The 16,270-nt window shown below is 38.6% G+C and overlaps 1 protein-coding gene across 1 annotated transcript in view; it reads right to left on the bottom strand.

Annotated features, from left to right (window-relative positions):
- Positions 1–4,638: 4,638 nt before the first annotated feature.
- Positions 4,639–16,270, bottom strand: part of cers6 (ceramide synthase 6) — a 35,407-nt gene continuing 23,775 nt past the window's right edge. The window contains exons 9-11 of the mRNA XM_057853256.1: positions 13,545–13,701; positions 13,376–13,399; positions 4,639–5,946 (exon numbers count right to left, since the gene is read on the bottom strand). Coding sequence (XP_057709239.1) covers positions 5,788–5,946; positions 13,376–13,399; positions 13,545–13,701 — 340 coding nt within the window. The 3' untranslated portion in view covers positions 4,639–5,787. The remainder of the gene's footprint in view (positions 5,947–13,375; positions 13,400–13,544; positions 13,702–16,270) is intronic.

Below are 16,270 nucleotides of genomic sequence, written 5' to 3'. Positions count from 1 at the left end.
CTGATGTGGTTTTGAAATATTTCCAGGCGCTCTTTGGACCAAAAGTATTTTTTGACCGTTTTTGAAATTTTGAAAAAATGCGTAACCACCCCCCCTTACGAAAAAGTCAAAAATGGACTTTTCCCAAAAGTCAACTTTTTTGGCACATTTGGGTGGTGCCGAGAGTCCTGATGTGGTTTTGGAACGTTTCCCGGCGCTCCTTGGCCCAAAAGTATTTTTTGACTGTTTTTGAAATTTTGAAAAAATGCGTAACCACCCCCCCTTACAAAAAAGTCAAAAATTGACTTTTTCCAAATGTCAACTTTTTTGGCACATTTGGGTGGTGCCGAGAGTCCTGATGTGGTTTTGAAAGGTTTCCCGGCGCTCCTTGGCCCAAAAGTATTTTTTGACCGTTTTTGAAATTTTGAAAAAATGCGTAACCACCCCCCCTTACGAAAAAGTCAAAAATTGACTTTTCCCAAAAGTCAACTCTTTTGGCACATTTGGGTGGTGCCGAGAGTCCCGATGTGGTTTTGAAATATTTCCAGGCGCTCCTTGGCCCAAAAGTATTTTTTGACCGTTTTTGAAAATTTGAAAAAATGCGTAACCACCCCCCCTTACGAAAAAGTCAAAAATTGACTTTTCCCAAAAGTCAACTTTTTTTGGCACATTTGGGTGGTGCCGAGAGTCCTGATGTGGTTTTGAAACGTTTCCAGGCGCTCCTTGGCCCAAAAGTATTTTTTGACCTGTTTTGAAATTTTGAAAAAATGCGTAACCACCCCCCCTTACGAAAAAGTCAAAAATGGACTTTTTCCAAAAGTCAACTTTTTTGGCACATTTGGGTGGTGCCGAGAGTCCTGATATATTGTTTTGGAACGTTTACCGGCGCTCCTTGGCCAAAAAGTATTTTTTGACCGTTTTTGAAATTTTTAAAAAATGCGTAACCACCCCCCCTTACGAAAAAGTCAAAAATGGACTTTTCCCAAAAGTCAACTTTTTTGGCACATTTGGGTGGTGCCGAGAGTCCTTATATGGTTTTGTAACGTTTCCCGGCGCTCCTTGGCCCAAAAGTATTTTTTGACCGTTTTTGAAATTTTGAAAAAATGCGTAACCACCCTCCCCTTACGAAAAAGTCAAAAATGGACTTTTCCCAAAAGTCAACTTTTTTGGCACATTTGGGTGGTGCCGAGAGTCCCGATGTGGTTTTGAAATATTTCCAGGCGCTCCTTGGCCCAAAAGTATTTTTTGACCGTTTTTGAAATTTTGAAAAAATGCGTAACCACCCCCCCTTACGAAAAAGTCAAAAATTGACTTTTCCCAAAAGTCAACTTTTTCGGCACATTTGGGTGGTGCCGAGAGTCCTGATGTGGTTTTGGAACGTTTCCCGGCGCTCCTTGGCCCAAAAGTATTTTTTGACCGTTTTTGAAATTTTGAAAAAATGCGTAACCACCCCCCCTTACGAAAAAGTCAAAAATGGACTTTTCCCAAAAGTCAACTTTTTCGGCACATTTGGGTGGTGCCGAGAGTCCTGATGTGGTTTTGAAAGGTTTCCCGGCGCTCCTTGGCCCAAAAGTATTTTTTGACCGTTTTTGAAATTTTGAAAAAATGCGTAACCACCCCCCCCTTACGAAAAAGTCAAAAATTGACTTTTACCAAAAGTCAACTTTTTTGGCACATTTGGGTGGTGCCGAGAGTCCTGATGTGGTTTTGAAATATTTCCAGGCGCTCCTTGGCCCAAAAGTATTTTTTGACCGTTTTTAAAATTTTGAAAAAATGCGTAACCACCCCCCCTTTCGAAAAAGTCAAAAATTGACTTTTACCAAAAGTCAACTTTTTTGGCACATTTGGGTGGTGCCGAGAGTCCTGATGTGGTTTTGAAATATTTCCAGGCGCTCTTTGGACCAAAAGTATTTTTTGACCGTTTTTGAAATTTTGAAAAAATGCGTAACCACCCCCCCTTACGAAAAAGTCAAAAATTGACTTTTCACAAAAGTCAACTTTTTTGGCACATTTGGGTGGTGCCGAGAGTCCTGATGTGGTTTTGGAACGTTTCCCGGCGCGCCTTGGCCCAAAAGTATTTTTTGACTGTTTTTGAAATTTTGAAAAAATGCGTAACCACCCCCCCTTACAAAAAAGTCAAAAATTGACTTTTTCCAAATGTCAACTTTTTTGGCACATTTGGGTGGTGCCGAGAGTCCTGATGTGGTTTTGAAAGGTTTCCCGGCGCTCCTTGGCCCAAAAGTATTTTTTGACCGTTTTTGAAATTTTGAAAAAATGCGTAACCACCCCCCCATACGAAAAAGTCAAAAATTGACTTTTCCCAAAAGTCAACTCTTTTGGCACATTTGGGTGGTGCCGAGAGTCCCGATGTGGTTTTGAAATATTTCCAGGCGCTCCTTGGCCCAAAAGTATTTTTTGACCGTTTTTGAAAATTTGAAAAAATGCGTAACCACCCCCACTTACGAAAAAGTCAAAAATTGACTTTTCCCAAAAGTCAACTTTTTTTGGCACATTTGGGTGGTGCCGAGAGTCCTGATGTGGTTTTGAAACGTTTCCAGGCGCTCCTTGGCCCAAAAGTATTTTTTGACCTGTTTTGAAATTTTGAAAAAATGCGTAACCACCCCCCCTTACGAAAAAGTCAAAAATGGACTTTTTCCAAAAGTCAACTTTTTTGGCACATTTGGGTGGTGCCGAGAGTCCTGATATATTGTTTTGGAACGTTTACCGGCGCTCCTTGGCCAAAAAGTATTTTTTGACCGTTTTTGAAATTTTTAAAAAATGCGTAACCACCCCCCCTTACGAAAAAGTCAAAAATGGACTTTTCCCAAAAGTCAACTTTTTTGGCACATTTGGGTGGTGCCGAGAGTCCTGATGTGGTTTTGAAATATTTCCAGGCGCTCCTTGGCCCAAAAGTATTTTTTGACCGTTTTTGAAATTTTGAAAAAATGCGTAACCACCCCCCCTTACGAAAAAGTCAAAAATTGACTTTTCCCAAAAGTCAACTTTTTTGGCACATTTGGGTGGTGCCGAGAGTCCTGATGTGGTTTTGGAACGTTTCCCGTCGCTCCTTGGCCCAAAAGTATTTTTTGACCGTTTTTGAAATTTTAAAAAAATGCGTAACCACCCCCCCTTACGAAAAAGTCAAAAATGGACTTTTCCCAAAAGTCAACTTTTTTGGCACATTTGGGTGGTGCCGAGAGTCCTGATGTGGTTTTGGAACGTTTCCCGGCGCTCCTTGGCCCAAAAGTATTTTTTGACCGTTTTTGAAATTTTGAAAAAATGCGTAACCATCCCCCCTTACAAAAAAGTCAAAAATTGACTTTTTCCAAATGTCAACTTTTTTGGCACATTTGGGTGGTGCCGAGAGTCCTTATGTGGTTTTGAAAGGTTTCCCGGCGCTCCTTGGCCCATAAGTATTTTTTGACCGTTTTTGAAATTTTGAAAAAATGCTTAACCACCCCCCCTTACGAAAAAGTCAAAAATTGACTTTTCCCAAAAGTCAACTTTTTTGGCACATTTGGGTGGTGCCGAGAGTCCCGATGTGGTTTTGAAATATTTCCAGGCGCTCCTTGGCCCAAAAGTATTTTTTGACCGTTTTTGAAATTTTGAAAAAATGCGTAACCACCCCCCCTTACGAAAAAGTCAAAAATTGACTTTTCCCAAAAGTCAACTTTTTTGGCACATTTGGGTGGTGCCGAGAGTCCTGATGTGGTTTTGGGACGTTTCCCGTCGCTCCTTGGCCCAAAAGAATTTTATGACCCGTTTTGAAATTTTGAAAAAATGCGTAACCACCCCCCCTTACGAAAAAGTCAAAAATGGACTTTTCCCAAAAGTCAACTTTTTTGGCACATTTGGGTGGTGCCGAGAGTCCTGATGTGGTTTTGGAACGTTTCCCGGCGCTCCTTGGCCCAAAAGTATTTTTTGACCCGTTTTGAAATTTTGAAAAAATGCGTAACCACCCCCCCTTACAAAAAAATCAAAAATTGACTTTTCCCAAAAGTCAACTTTTTTGGCATATTTGGGTGGTGCCGAGAGTCCTGATGTGGTTTTGGAACGTTTCCCGGCGCTCCTTGGCCCAAAAGTATTTTTTGACCGTTTTTGAAAAAATGCGTAAGCACCTCAACTCTTTTTTCATGCCTTTTCCAAAAAGCTCTACTTTTGTCTCATCAGAGAACGTTCTTCCAAAAGGTTTTTGGCTTTCTCAGGTATGTTTTGGCAAACTCCAGCCTGGCTTTTTTATGTCTCTGGGTCAGAAGTCAGGTTTTCCTGGGTATCCTATCATAGAGTCCCTTTTCATTCAGACGCCGATGGATAGTATGATGTTGACACTTTTGTAGCCTCGCACTGCAGGACAGCTTGAACTTGTTTGGATGTTAGTCGAGGTTCTTTACCACCATCCGCACAATCTTTCGTTGAAATGTCTCGTCATTTTTTCTTTTCCGTCCACATCTAGGGAGGTTAGCCACAGTGCCATGGGCTTTACACTTATTAATGATAGTGCGCACGGTAGACACAGGAACATTCAGGTCTTTGAAAATGGACTTGTAGCCTTGAGATTGCCCATGCTTCCTCACAATTGTGCTTCTCAAGTCCTCAGACAGTCCTTTGGTATTCTTTCTTTTCTCCATGCTCATTGTGGTACACACAAGGACACAGGACAGAGGTTGAGTCAACTTTAATCCATTTCAACTGGCTGCAAGTGTGAATTAGGTATTGCCAGGTAAGTAGCATTTGCTGTTAATTACACAAATTAGAGAAGCATCACATGATTTTTCAAAGGGTGCCAATACTTTTGTCTGGCCCATTTTTCGAGTTTGGTGTAAAATAATGATTAGATTTTTTTCCTCCCATTCTCTTATGTGTTTTCTCATTGCAAGCAAAATAAATAAAGATATTAATACCGAAGCAGTTGTAATTACAATCATTTTCTGGTAGAATTGCAGGGCTGCCAATACTTTTGGCCAGCACTGTATGAACATGGAACAGTCTACATTTTTGGTTAAAAAAAAAAAACAAAAAAATTTTGTCCTTTTTTCCACCTAAATCTGGCGTTTGAACACAGCCTGTGTTGCAGTTTATCACAGTGAAAACCCAATGGTAAGGCATGGCGCAATGTTTGTGGGAGCTGTCTGGTCAACTGATGGTGAAAACTATGTCAATACTTTATAAATATTTCTCATAAAAAACAACCTACACATATTTGCTAGGATATTTCTTATCATGTTTATTTATTGAGTAATTCAAATTCGTGACTGCCTCTTACAAGGACCACGATCAGAAATGCGCCGCACGACTTAACAAAATGCTTTGACAGGGAATACAGCATCTAGTCATATCTGGTGCTCACACATAATACTGTTTTTGACATCTCATATACAGCCTAAGTGGACAATGTTTGTCTTCCCAAAAAAGAGAAGGCAATTCCACACATCACAGCCCCACCATTCATCGTTTTGACATATCTTTGGGGGTGTAGCATTGAAAGTAAACGTGAAAAAAAATAAATAACATGAAAAGATACAAACATAGGACGCACACACCCCCAGAATGCCAGACGACTGTGTATCGACGAAGCATGCTTACAGCGGTAAAAATTCATCAGATGGGGAGGATAGATTTAGAATGCTGATGCAAATATGCAGATTAGGATAATTTAAATTGACTGAAAACAAAACGTCCAGAATCCGATAAGTTATGCATAGACATCATTACTAGGTTATGAAGTCTATGAGTTATGTTATTTTCTCCACACTCACACGTACACACATGGATGGATGGTTGTGTAGATCCGGTGCTGTAATGCTTATGTCAGTGTTCATCGGGGTAGGACGCGCCTGTCAGGTAGCCGTTGGTCCCGTGAGATTTGTTGGTCCCGTTGGTGGTGTTGTTATGGTGTTTGTGTTTGGCCGGAGGGCTGTTGTCCTCATCCGAGCTGGACTCAATATCGCTGCAGTCGTCTTTTGAAACCTGCACAAACGACATTAAAAATGGCCAGTGTATTTTTGAAAGGAGAATGTTAAAGCTACATCTTCTGGCATTGGCCACTGGGAGGCAGTACAACAGTAATATAGACACAAAAAAGAATAAACATACTAGTATTGCTACATTGCCGGTAAGATACTATCATAATCAGAATTTTTCATACGGGAAAATTAAGATGTAAGTAAGTCTTGTTAAATTATTGCTCTAGTCTTGTGTTCAAATATCTGTTGATCATTAAAAAGCAACTTTTGATTCTAACAGTTAGCTTGTCAACTGCTTGTTGCGTTGTGTGTTAACATTAAGCCAACCAATTAATAAGGTAAAACTATGCTGTTTACATACCCAACATGTAATTCACATGTTTAGTGTGATGGTAAATTAAACTAGGAATGGTGTTCAATAACTTATGTTTCATTTTTCAAAATTTGTTCAAATGCTAATTATTCATTAGCCTGGCTACAATGTTCTGCCTTAGAACAAACAGCAAAACCAAAGATAAGCGAACAACAACAAAATGCAGTGTAATGATGAGTTGTATTTATTTATATTTAATAACTTGTTATTTTATTAATGGTTAATAAATTGACTCAGATGCTCAACGTGAATATATTATTGCTCACTACAAAATCAAACGTCAGCAGCAGAGATGGCGGGAAAGCTTAAAGCTGAAGTTCAGAATTTTTTACATTTGACTTAATCTTGGAGTTAGCGGGGTTTTGATTTCGAAAAATTTCGTACAGTTTGTGAGTTTCTTGTTAGTTGCAGGGCACCGGAGTGGCTAAGCTAGCACGAGTTAATGGTTCTTTCTAAGCATGCCAATAAAAAAACGATACAGATCCAGCATAGTCAAATAGATTCAAAATACACCCATGCGGCCAAAACAATGTCACACCAAACTGCCGTAATTCATTTCATTCTGCAGGACTATTTTTTTAGATGCGTAATACGACCACAATAGAGAGGAGTGCTTAGGCCACTCCTGCTCACGATGCATTCGGGGAAGGTGGGAAGTTGGACTTGACCCGCTCAGATGGTACCAGTTGCGACCTCAAAGCGTTCCACGCGAATGTAAACAGCAAAGATGGCTCATCGAGACAAGTTTTTTTTTATTTTGGCCATCAAAAGACGTTCTGACCTTTAGCAAACCTGCCCTTTCATAAGCGATCAAATAATGGAGGTGTTCCAATGATATTTGTCCAGATCAGAGGTTGGCAACTCTGACTTCCCACCTCCTCGTATGCAACATCAGTCTGCTGAGTTAAATGATGGCTGGCAACATGGCAAAATGTACATTTCGAGGCTGTGGAAACAGACAAAAAAAATGGGCAAAGCAGTTTTCAAAAATTCCCTATGAAAAACGAGGAACAATATAAACTAGGCCTGCAAGCAGGACTGAACGGGCCCTCGCAATCTAGCGCAACTCGGACGTCATGCAACTCGGACAGTGTGCAGGTCAGCGTGGTGGCAGATCGTCCTCTCTAATCATCTCATTAGAACCTAACATGCGCAAAAGTTGCCTCTTTACATTCACACACCTAAGAGATAAAAACCCCTATTGGACAGAGGACTACAAAAAAGGAGCGAATAAAGGGTCATCACAGCAACAGACAGAGACATGGGCCGTAAAATAAGTATTTTAAAAGGTCTTGAAACTACAATGACCAACCTGAAAAGAACTGGACATATATTTTTAAAAAATGAGTGACTTTCTATTGCCACTAGTTGGCGCTGTAGGGTTGATGCAAATGACCCCTACAGGACCCTTCAGACTATGACTCAACAAGCACGAGATGTTTGGCGCAGATATGTTGTAGAAGTTATGACTGTTCAAAACTTGTGGTGAGACGAAATGGCTTTAGTCATTTTTACTTCTCCTGTTGGACCCTTCTGCTTCAACCAAACCTCAGTATTTTTCATCAGGCACCTGAACACATGTCTTAAGGCTCCCCTGATGCAGGTTTGAGGTGAATAGATTTTTTTTCCTTGGAGGAGGAGCCTGTTTCGTAAAAAAGGCATTTCCTGTTCCCACTAGGGGGCGCTAGGCCTAATGAGTAATATTTCAATGCACTCGTGTTAAGGGTGGGATGCCGCACATACATGCCAGATATGAAAAAGATTGAACGTTGTTTCAAGGAGCTATTAGTCCTTTACTGAATTTGTCATTTTGCCGAAAAAATGGCCGACTTTGGCACCACGCCCAGGTCAGACCCATGAATGAAAACGCACCATTTTGAAAAGTTTAGATTTCATATGTCTCCTGAATTGTCTAACCAATTTTGAAGATGATCCAACTGATTCCCTCTGTGACAAGGTCTCAAATGTGCACCCTGTTAATTGATAAAAATTTCACATTCGATCCAAAATACCCGATTTCCTGTTGGGTTTGGAATATGGGTGCAAGAGACTTTTTGGAGCAGTTTTGCACAAGGTATCGACTCCCCAAATTTCATTGCTCTACGTTAAAAAAACCTAATAGGAAACGCCTTTTTGAAAAATTCAAGGGGGCGCCACTGAGCCATTTTGTTACATTTTTTTGTAACGTTGCAAGATTTTCGAAATCCACACAAAGCCGCATGTATGTGCAAAATTTGGTGAGTTTTCGTGCATGTCCAGGCCTCCAAATGTAAACTGTACTAGAAATGGACAGAAATTTCACATTCGATCCAAAATACCCGATTTTCTGTTGGATTTGTAATATGGGTGCAAGAAGCTTTTTGAGCAGTTAGGCATAAGGTATCTACTCCCCAAATTTCATTGCTCTACGTTGAAAAAACCCAATAGGAAAGGCCTTTTTTAAAACTCCTTTCTGTCGCCACTAGTTGGCACTGTAGAGTTGATGCAAATGACCCCTACAGGACCCTTCAGGGTATGACTCTCAACAAGCATGGGAAGTTTGGCGCAGATATGTTGTATATCTGCTGAGTTATGACTGTTCAAAGTATTTTGCAAGACAAATTGTTGACGATCATTTTCACTTTCATGTTTGGACCCCTCCGCTTCAACGAAACCTCAATATTTTTCATCAGGCACCTGAACACAGGTCTTAAGGCTCCCCTGATGCAGGTTTGAGGTCAACAGATTTTTTTCCCTTGGAGGAGGAACCTGTCTCGTAAAAAAAGGCATTTCCTGTTCTCACTAGGGGGCGCTAGGCCTAATGGGTAATATTTCAATGCACTTGTGTTCAGGCTGGGATACCGCATATACATGGCAGATATGAAAAAGATTGAAAGTTGTGTCAAGGAATTATTAGCCATTTACTGAATTCGGTGTTTTGCCGAAAAAATGGCCGACTTTGGCACCACGCCCAGGTCAGACCCGTGAATGAAAACACACCATTTTAAAAACTTAAGATCTCATATGTCTCCTGAACAGTCTCACCAATTTTGAAGATGATCCAACTAACTCCCTCGGCGAAAAGGTCTCAAATGTGCACCCTGTAAATCGATAAAAATTTCATATTCGATCCAAAATAACCAATTTCCTGTTGGGTTTGGAATATGGGTGCCAATGCTTTTTTGAAGCGGTTTTAGACAAGGTATAGACTCCCCAAATTTCATTGCTCTACGCTGACAAACCCTAATGTTATAGGCCAATTTTAAAATTTCAAGGGGGCGCCACTGAGCCATTTTGTTACATTTTTTTGCAACGTTGTTAAATTATCGAAATTTACAATTTTCTGCACGTATGTGCAAATTTTGGTGACTTTTCGCGCATGTTCAGGCCTCCAAATTGGCCGTTTTCATTTGCCCTGAAAAAAATAAAATAAAATAAATAAATAATAATAATCCTTTGCAAAACAATAGGGCCTTCGCACGCCTAGTGCTCGGGCCCTAATTAATAGCTGCTATGACATAAAAAAAATCAGCGGTGAACAAAACCAATATGATACCACTCCGCTCTGCTCATCTGCAGAGCTGCTGGATTACAAATGTTGCTGTTCATACTAGGTCTGTCGCGATAACAAATTTTGGTGGGCGATAAATTATTGCAATATGCGATATTATTACGCACCCCCCCACACACACACATTTCTTTTTTTTTACCAATTTACAATAACACAGAGAGAATACAGTATATATTAATAAATCAAGTACACCCATTTAAACACAATAAATGTTTACTCTTAAATTCAAAGAGACTTAAGAAATCACAACTAAAAACAATAGACCATGCCTGTTTTAAGTAAAAGACGACAATATTAATACCAAAAAGAAACACAGAATAAATAAAATGTAGTTGTATAAAGTTGTAGTAACACAAACAATTGCACTTCAACAACAACAGAGAAAAATAGAGGAAAAATAGAGTAATTAAGTAACAAAGATTTGGCTTCAGTAAGTATCATCAAACAACATTAAACAGAGGTAAAACAGGCTCATTTCTTCAGCAATGTTGCGGACTACACTTTCCATGAGGTAACGCCATTCTGCGCGGTCTCGTTTGTGTTTCTCACATCAAGCGAACGCCTCTGATTGACGATTGATGTGACGAGGAACGCTCCGGTTGTTGTGATGCAGTTTTCTTACCAAGTGCTGAAAACTAAAGAGGGTGATAGTGTTTCAAATGAGCATGTAGATTTGTTGTGTTGGCCTTCTTTGTTGAAACAACCTCCAAACACATTTTGCAGATTGGTTCATCCTTTTTGGTTTCCTCGACATTTTCATTTGGTTGAACTCATCAAATCAAAATATTCCCACACCAGGGCTGTGGTGTTTGGCTTGGAAATCAGGATTTTCCGTCCATTTCCTCACTCTCTCATTGCGGTGCGCCGACAGTGCACTCGGCCCCGCCTCCCTCCATTGGATGATGGTCACTCAAACTCAAATGTATAAAATGAACATACCCAGAAGAATAAACTAAGTGAGTCCTCGTCACAGCACATTGCGTAGTTGGTAAAAAGAAAGCCGAACTTTTAACAGCACGCCTGCTGCACATCTGCTGCATGCGCGCATGTACATGCACACAAGGCGATAAATCGCTTCGGGAAAAGTACAGTCTTCATTTTTATTCACCGTGCGATTAATGGAATTATTGCATATCGCAATAGGCTTAGTTCAAACTGCAGTTATTCACATGTAATGGTAAATTTTAATAACTTTATCCTGAAATCATAGTCCACAGTATCATACATGTGAAGTTGTACGGTTTCGGCGTAATTTGTACAAGTGAGCACTGATTTTTAAATGTGTACGCCGTACGTTCAAAATCTGTTTGTTTTTCTTACATTACGTTTTTTTTTTCCTCCGTTCGGATTTTGTCACCGTTTCGGCAACGAGACAATGTGCGTTACAGTGCGTTACTACGTTGGTTGAAAAACGCGAGAAAAGTCAGAGACACTGAGAGTGTGGTCACGCTAGGTGGCTCCAATATTTCCTGCCTACAATCTACGCCTAGATATCAAATGCTTATAGAACTACAGTACATGCGAAATGTCATATGGCGGCGTTAATAGTGAACCTTCCAAGCGAACTTAAGTAACTTTTTATCTAAAATACTAAGAGGCGTGTGAAATTTCCGATTCTTAGATTATTCGCAATTCGGCCGTGGAAGATTCGAGAACGATTCACAAATATTCAAATTCCGATTATTGAATCATACCAGGTAAAGCGGAAGTAAAACACAGTCAGCGCGGTCTTTGGGACGCAACGAGGAACGGACCGAGAGTAAATATCATGTTCAACTCATGCCGCTACATAAAAAAAATTACAATCATACCTGACTGCAACTGACAGCCGCGGCAAACAACGCCCAGTTGCTAGTTGCTACAAACATACGGCTACAGTAGATATCATATATACAGTATGTAGATCTAGATGCAAAATGACAGATGACGTTGGTGTTACAACATTTATTATTGAACAGAGATGCAAAGTGACAGACTTTCCGGCGTAAGTAAACAGCCGCCATCTTAAAGCTGTAGACCTCTCTAGAAGGCTCTGTTGTAGCGAACCTAATTAACTTTTTATCTAAAATGCTCCTAAATCGGCAGAATCTTGTCTTGAATCTATCTTTAAATGATGAAATAGTTTTAAAACTTTGACAAAAGTAGACAGAAGGGAAATTATGGAATAACGGGAGCAATTTTAACAACTGTAACTGTAACGGTTGATTCACAACATTAAATTAATTGAATGTAGTTTAAAGCTGCTGATACAGAATGGGGACTGGAGTTTTTTTTTATTTACTGTTATTTTTGTATATTTGTTTACTGTTATATGTTAACTTGATACTGAAATAGTAGTTTGGTTTAGCCTGAGAGGATTTTTGAACAATTTTGGAACCAATGTACAAAACATTAAAAAAAATAAATAAATAAATAAATAAAAAGGAGGGGGGTGCATCAATAATCGTTTTATAATCGAATCGGAGCCTCTGAATCGTAATTGTAATCGAATCGTTAGGTGCCCAAAGATTTTTTTTTTTTTTAAATGAAAAAAAAAAACAAAAAAAAAACATGAAAGGTAACACCAGTTACTTTGCCAAGTAACTAATTACTCTTACCTTCAGGTAACCGAGTTAGTAACTCAATTACTTTTTGGGAGAAGTAATTTGTAACGAATTAATTACTTTTTAAAAGTGAGATTAACAACACTGGTCGTAAAGATGAAGTCTGCAGAATGAAAAGTGACGAAATGACGAGATTTCATTCTGCAAATTTGTTGCCGAACACAATTTGCCTGCAACTGTTGCTGATCACTTCTCAGAATTAGCAAAAGAAATGTTCCCTACTCAAAGATTGCATCGGTAAGTTAATTTTATCAATTGACCTTTTTAATTTATAATTGGACACACGAAGGAACTACCTTCAAGTCAAACTGAATCGCGAGCTGAAGTGCCATGAAGTTCAGCCATCAAGACATGTAGAAATTGCCAAAAGTGCTACATACAATTATAACAAAAGTCACTGTTAAATGTAATTAATCATGATGTAGCTGAGGGTATAGATTTTTCTTTTATTCCATCACGTTACATGTTACAATATTACCAACAAATTCATATTATTTTAAAAATTGAGTTTTATTTGTATCATATTGCACGCTATATAGAACGTTGTAAGATTAGTCAACAATTTGTAAGGGCATACGTAACTATTTGTAAGATTGCCAACAGCCTCAGGTTGACAGGTATGCACTATTGATTGCATGGGTCATTGATGATTTTCATGTGTGCATATGTTGTTTTTTATTGGCATGCAAAGTCAGCCCAATTGACTCAAGCTAGTTTAGCCACTCCGGAGCCCTGAAACCAACAAATTACTAGCAAACTACAATGAATTTGTAGAAATCAGCTCTACAGACTAATTAAACCCTCGCTAACTCCAAGATTAAGCCTGATGTAAAAAATTCTCAACATTTCCTTTAAAACCTAAAAACTGATATAACACGGGTGAACAAACTATGACACAGCTACTTACATGTAAAGGATTCCATTTTCCCACCTTGTCGGTTGCAGGTTAGCGGAGAAAGTACAAAAAAAAAAGGAAGTCAGAGATCGCTATAGTCAATATTTACTGACCCAACCATGCAATAACCTGCGCAGTACAAAAGCTGCTTAGCAATAATTATTGTTATTGTAACTTTTACCTTTCCTTTGGAGATGGCTTGGTATGCTGTTTTTACTATGAGGTAGGACCAGTAGGAGTGAAGAAGCTGCAGCAAGATTAGAAGCAGGTTGAAGACCCACCAGGATGGGTAAGGCCCAACAATGTCCCAACTCTCAAACAAGGTGGTATTTAAAATCCTAACAAAGAAAGGGGAAGTTGGCGAACATAGTGAGCAGCAAAGATCTGTTAAATTGTTTGAGAGACATTAATCTGTAATATACCGTATTGGCCCAAATATAAGATGGTGTTTTTTGCATTGAAATAAGACTGAAAAAGTGGGGGTCATCTTATATTCGCGGTCTAGACATTATACCCATTTATGACGCTAGATGGCGCCAGATATCATTGAAGCGATGTTCTTTCATGACAGATCTCAGCTACTCTCAAGTTTTACCAGTTTTCATTATTTTATTGCAATGTTTTTCTTCAGATATGTTTCAAGACTACAGTTACAGTTAGACTTCACTTTGATGGTTAATGCAGTTATTGCAGTTTTATCACAATAGATTGGTTTATTTACATTTCAAAAACCAGAAGCCATTCATTTACAAATGTGATTACACTTTAGTTTACATATTTAAAAGTTCAGATATTAAGATTTGAATGAGGCAAAATAACATGCTTTTTCTATCAAATATATTGTTATAATCATTTGTTTCAGATGTACTGTAATTATTTCCCGTATAAAAAATAATTTGGTGTTCAAAAAGTCTTTTTTCAAACTTCAGTCTTGAAAAAGAGGGGGTCGTCTTATAATCAGGGCCGTCTTATATTCGGGCCAATACGGTAAATCACTTGAGCCATTTATAGCAAGTATTAAAATCGAACTGAACATTGTGATGCCATGGCAACTGCTTTACAGTTATGGAAACTTTTACAACGGGCGTGGTGAAAAACCATGTCACAGTGTGTGGTAAAATGTTAAAATTTTAAGGGGAGCAATGTGAAGACGAATGAATGATTTGATGAACTATCGTTTAAGTCAAAATCAAACAGACATTGTTGGTGTAACTACATCAGGTGAATGCGTAGCTGATGTCAGACAGACACTAAATAATGTTTCCCTTGCGAAAAACAAGAATATCACCTAAATGACAATGTGACATTCACAACTAAATGTCAGGATAAAACAAAGATCCAAAAAGAAAACACCTCTTAAAATGAATAAGGACAAAAATCCTTTCAATTCACTCTGACAGTGTGAAACATTTACCCCCCCAATTTGTATCTCAAGCCATGAACCATAATGATTATCTTTTTTATTTATGGAGTTCTTACTCTCTAACAAGCGAAAACCCCTGTATCCATAGTAACTATTCCTTAGCAACAAAATTCACAGATATGTGTCTCAAGTGTAGAGAAGAAGACAAGAAATCTTCAGGGGGTTAAAAAACCTTCACTTCAATTATTAGCTAAACTGACCTTACTTGTATAAAAACAAAAATTAAGTCTGTGTTCTGGGCAGAATTAAATTATACAAAGGAGCATTTGCCTCGTGTTGTCTTGCTGTGGAAAGTGGAAAAAAATTGCTTGCGCCATCTTTTGTGAATGTTGCAGCTAGGGGTGTGACAAAATATCGAAATGGTGATATATCGTGATACTTTGTATCCCAAAAGGTTATCGATATGCGCCTGCGAAGAATCGAGATATCGTTTCAAAAAAGTATCAATGTCTAAAAAAAATAAATAAAAAGGAACCAACAAGTTGCTACCAAAATTTTCCACCATAGTTAACTCTAAGGATGCATTGACGGTAAAGATGTCCCGATCGATCGGGATGGCGATCGATCAGGTCCGACCACGTCATTTTCAAAGTATCGGAATCGGCAAAAAAAATATCGGACATGCCTTTTTTTAATATATATATATATATATACATATATATATATATATATATATATTCTTTAATAAAATCGTTTTCTAATTGTATTTAACGTTACAGAGAAAATGTCTTACACTCATCCAGAGTCTTTAGTTTTGGGTTAAAGTAGGGCTATCAAATTTATCGCGTTAACAGCGGTAATTAATTTTTTTGTCGCGTTCAATCTATAATGGCGCCAATTTACCTATATATAGAGCTAAAAGGCAGCGTAAAATGCGTAGGGTGAATTTTGGCAGACTTTGGAGCCTTTTTTTAGTTGGCTAGAGCCTTAAAATCCCTCTTTCAACAATTAGGAATATCGTGGGAAAGCAATGTGGGGAAGAAAGGTAGTAGTTGATCTTTACACCCTATGTTATTTCCCAACACAGAGAAGATAGATCAATTGGTGCAACTACGCACAGTCATGGTTGCACTTCCCATCATGCATTTGGGCAGAACAGTTAAATGGCTACAGCATCATTTACTGAAAGCTCAACAAATAAACTAGATGGCAAGAGTTAGTTACAATATACAAAGTCACATTTATCCTTTAAGAATTACAAGTCTTTCTATCCGTGGATCCCTCTCACAGAAAGAATGTTAATCATGTAAATGCCATCTTGAGGATTTATTGTCATAATAAACAAATACAGTACTTATGTACTGTATGTTGAATGTATATATTCGTCCGAGTTTTATTCATTTTTTTCTTAATGCATTGCCAAAATGTATATGATGGGAAAAATTATCGGGAATGATTGGAATTGAATCAGGAGCAAAAAAAAAGCAATCAGATCGGGAAATATCGGGATTGGCAGATACTCAAACTAAAACGATCGGGATCGG

This window comes from Corythoichthys intestinalis, chromosome 12 (assembly GCF_030265065.1).
Source record: "Corythoichthys intestinalis isolate RoL2023-P3 chromosome 12, ASM3026506v1, whole genome shotgun sequence".
In the NCBI taxonomy this organism is placed as follows: Eukaryota; Metazoa; Chordata; class Actinopteri; order Syngnathiformes; family Syngnathidae; genus Corythoichthys; species Corythoichthys intestinalis.
This window is presented reverse-complemented; position numbering and strand designations above follow the sequence as displayed.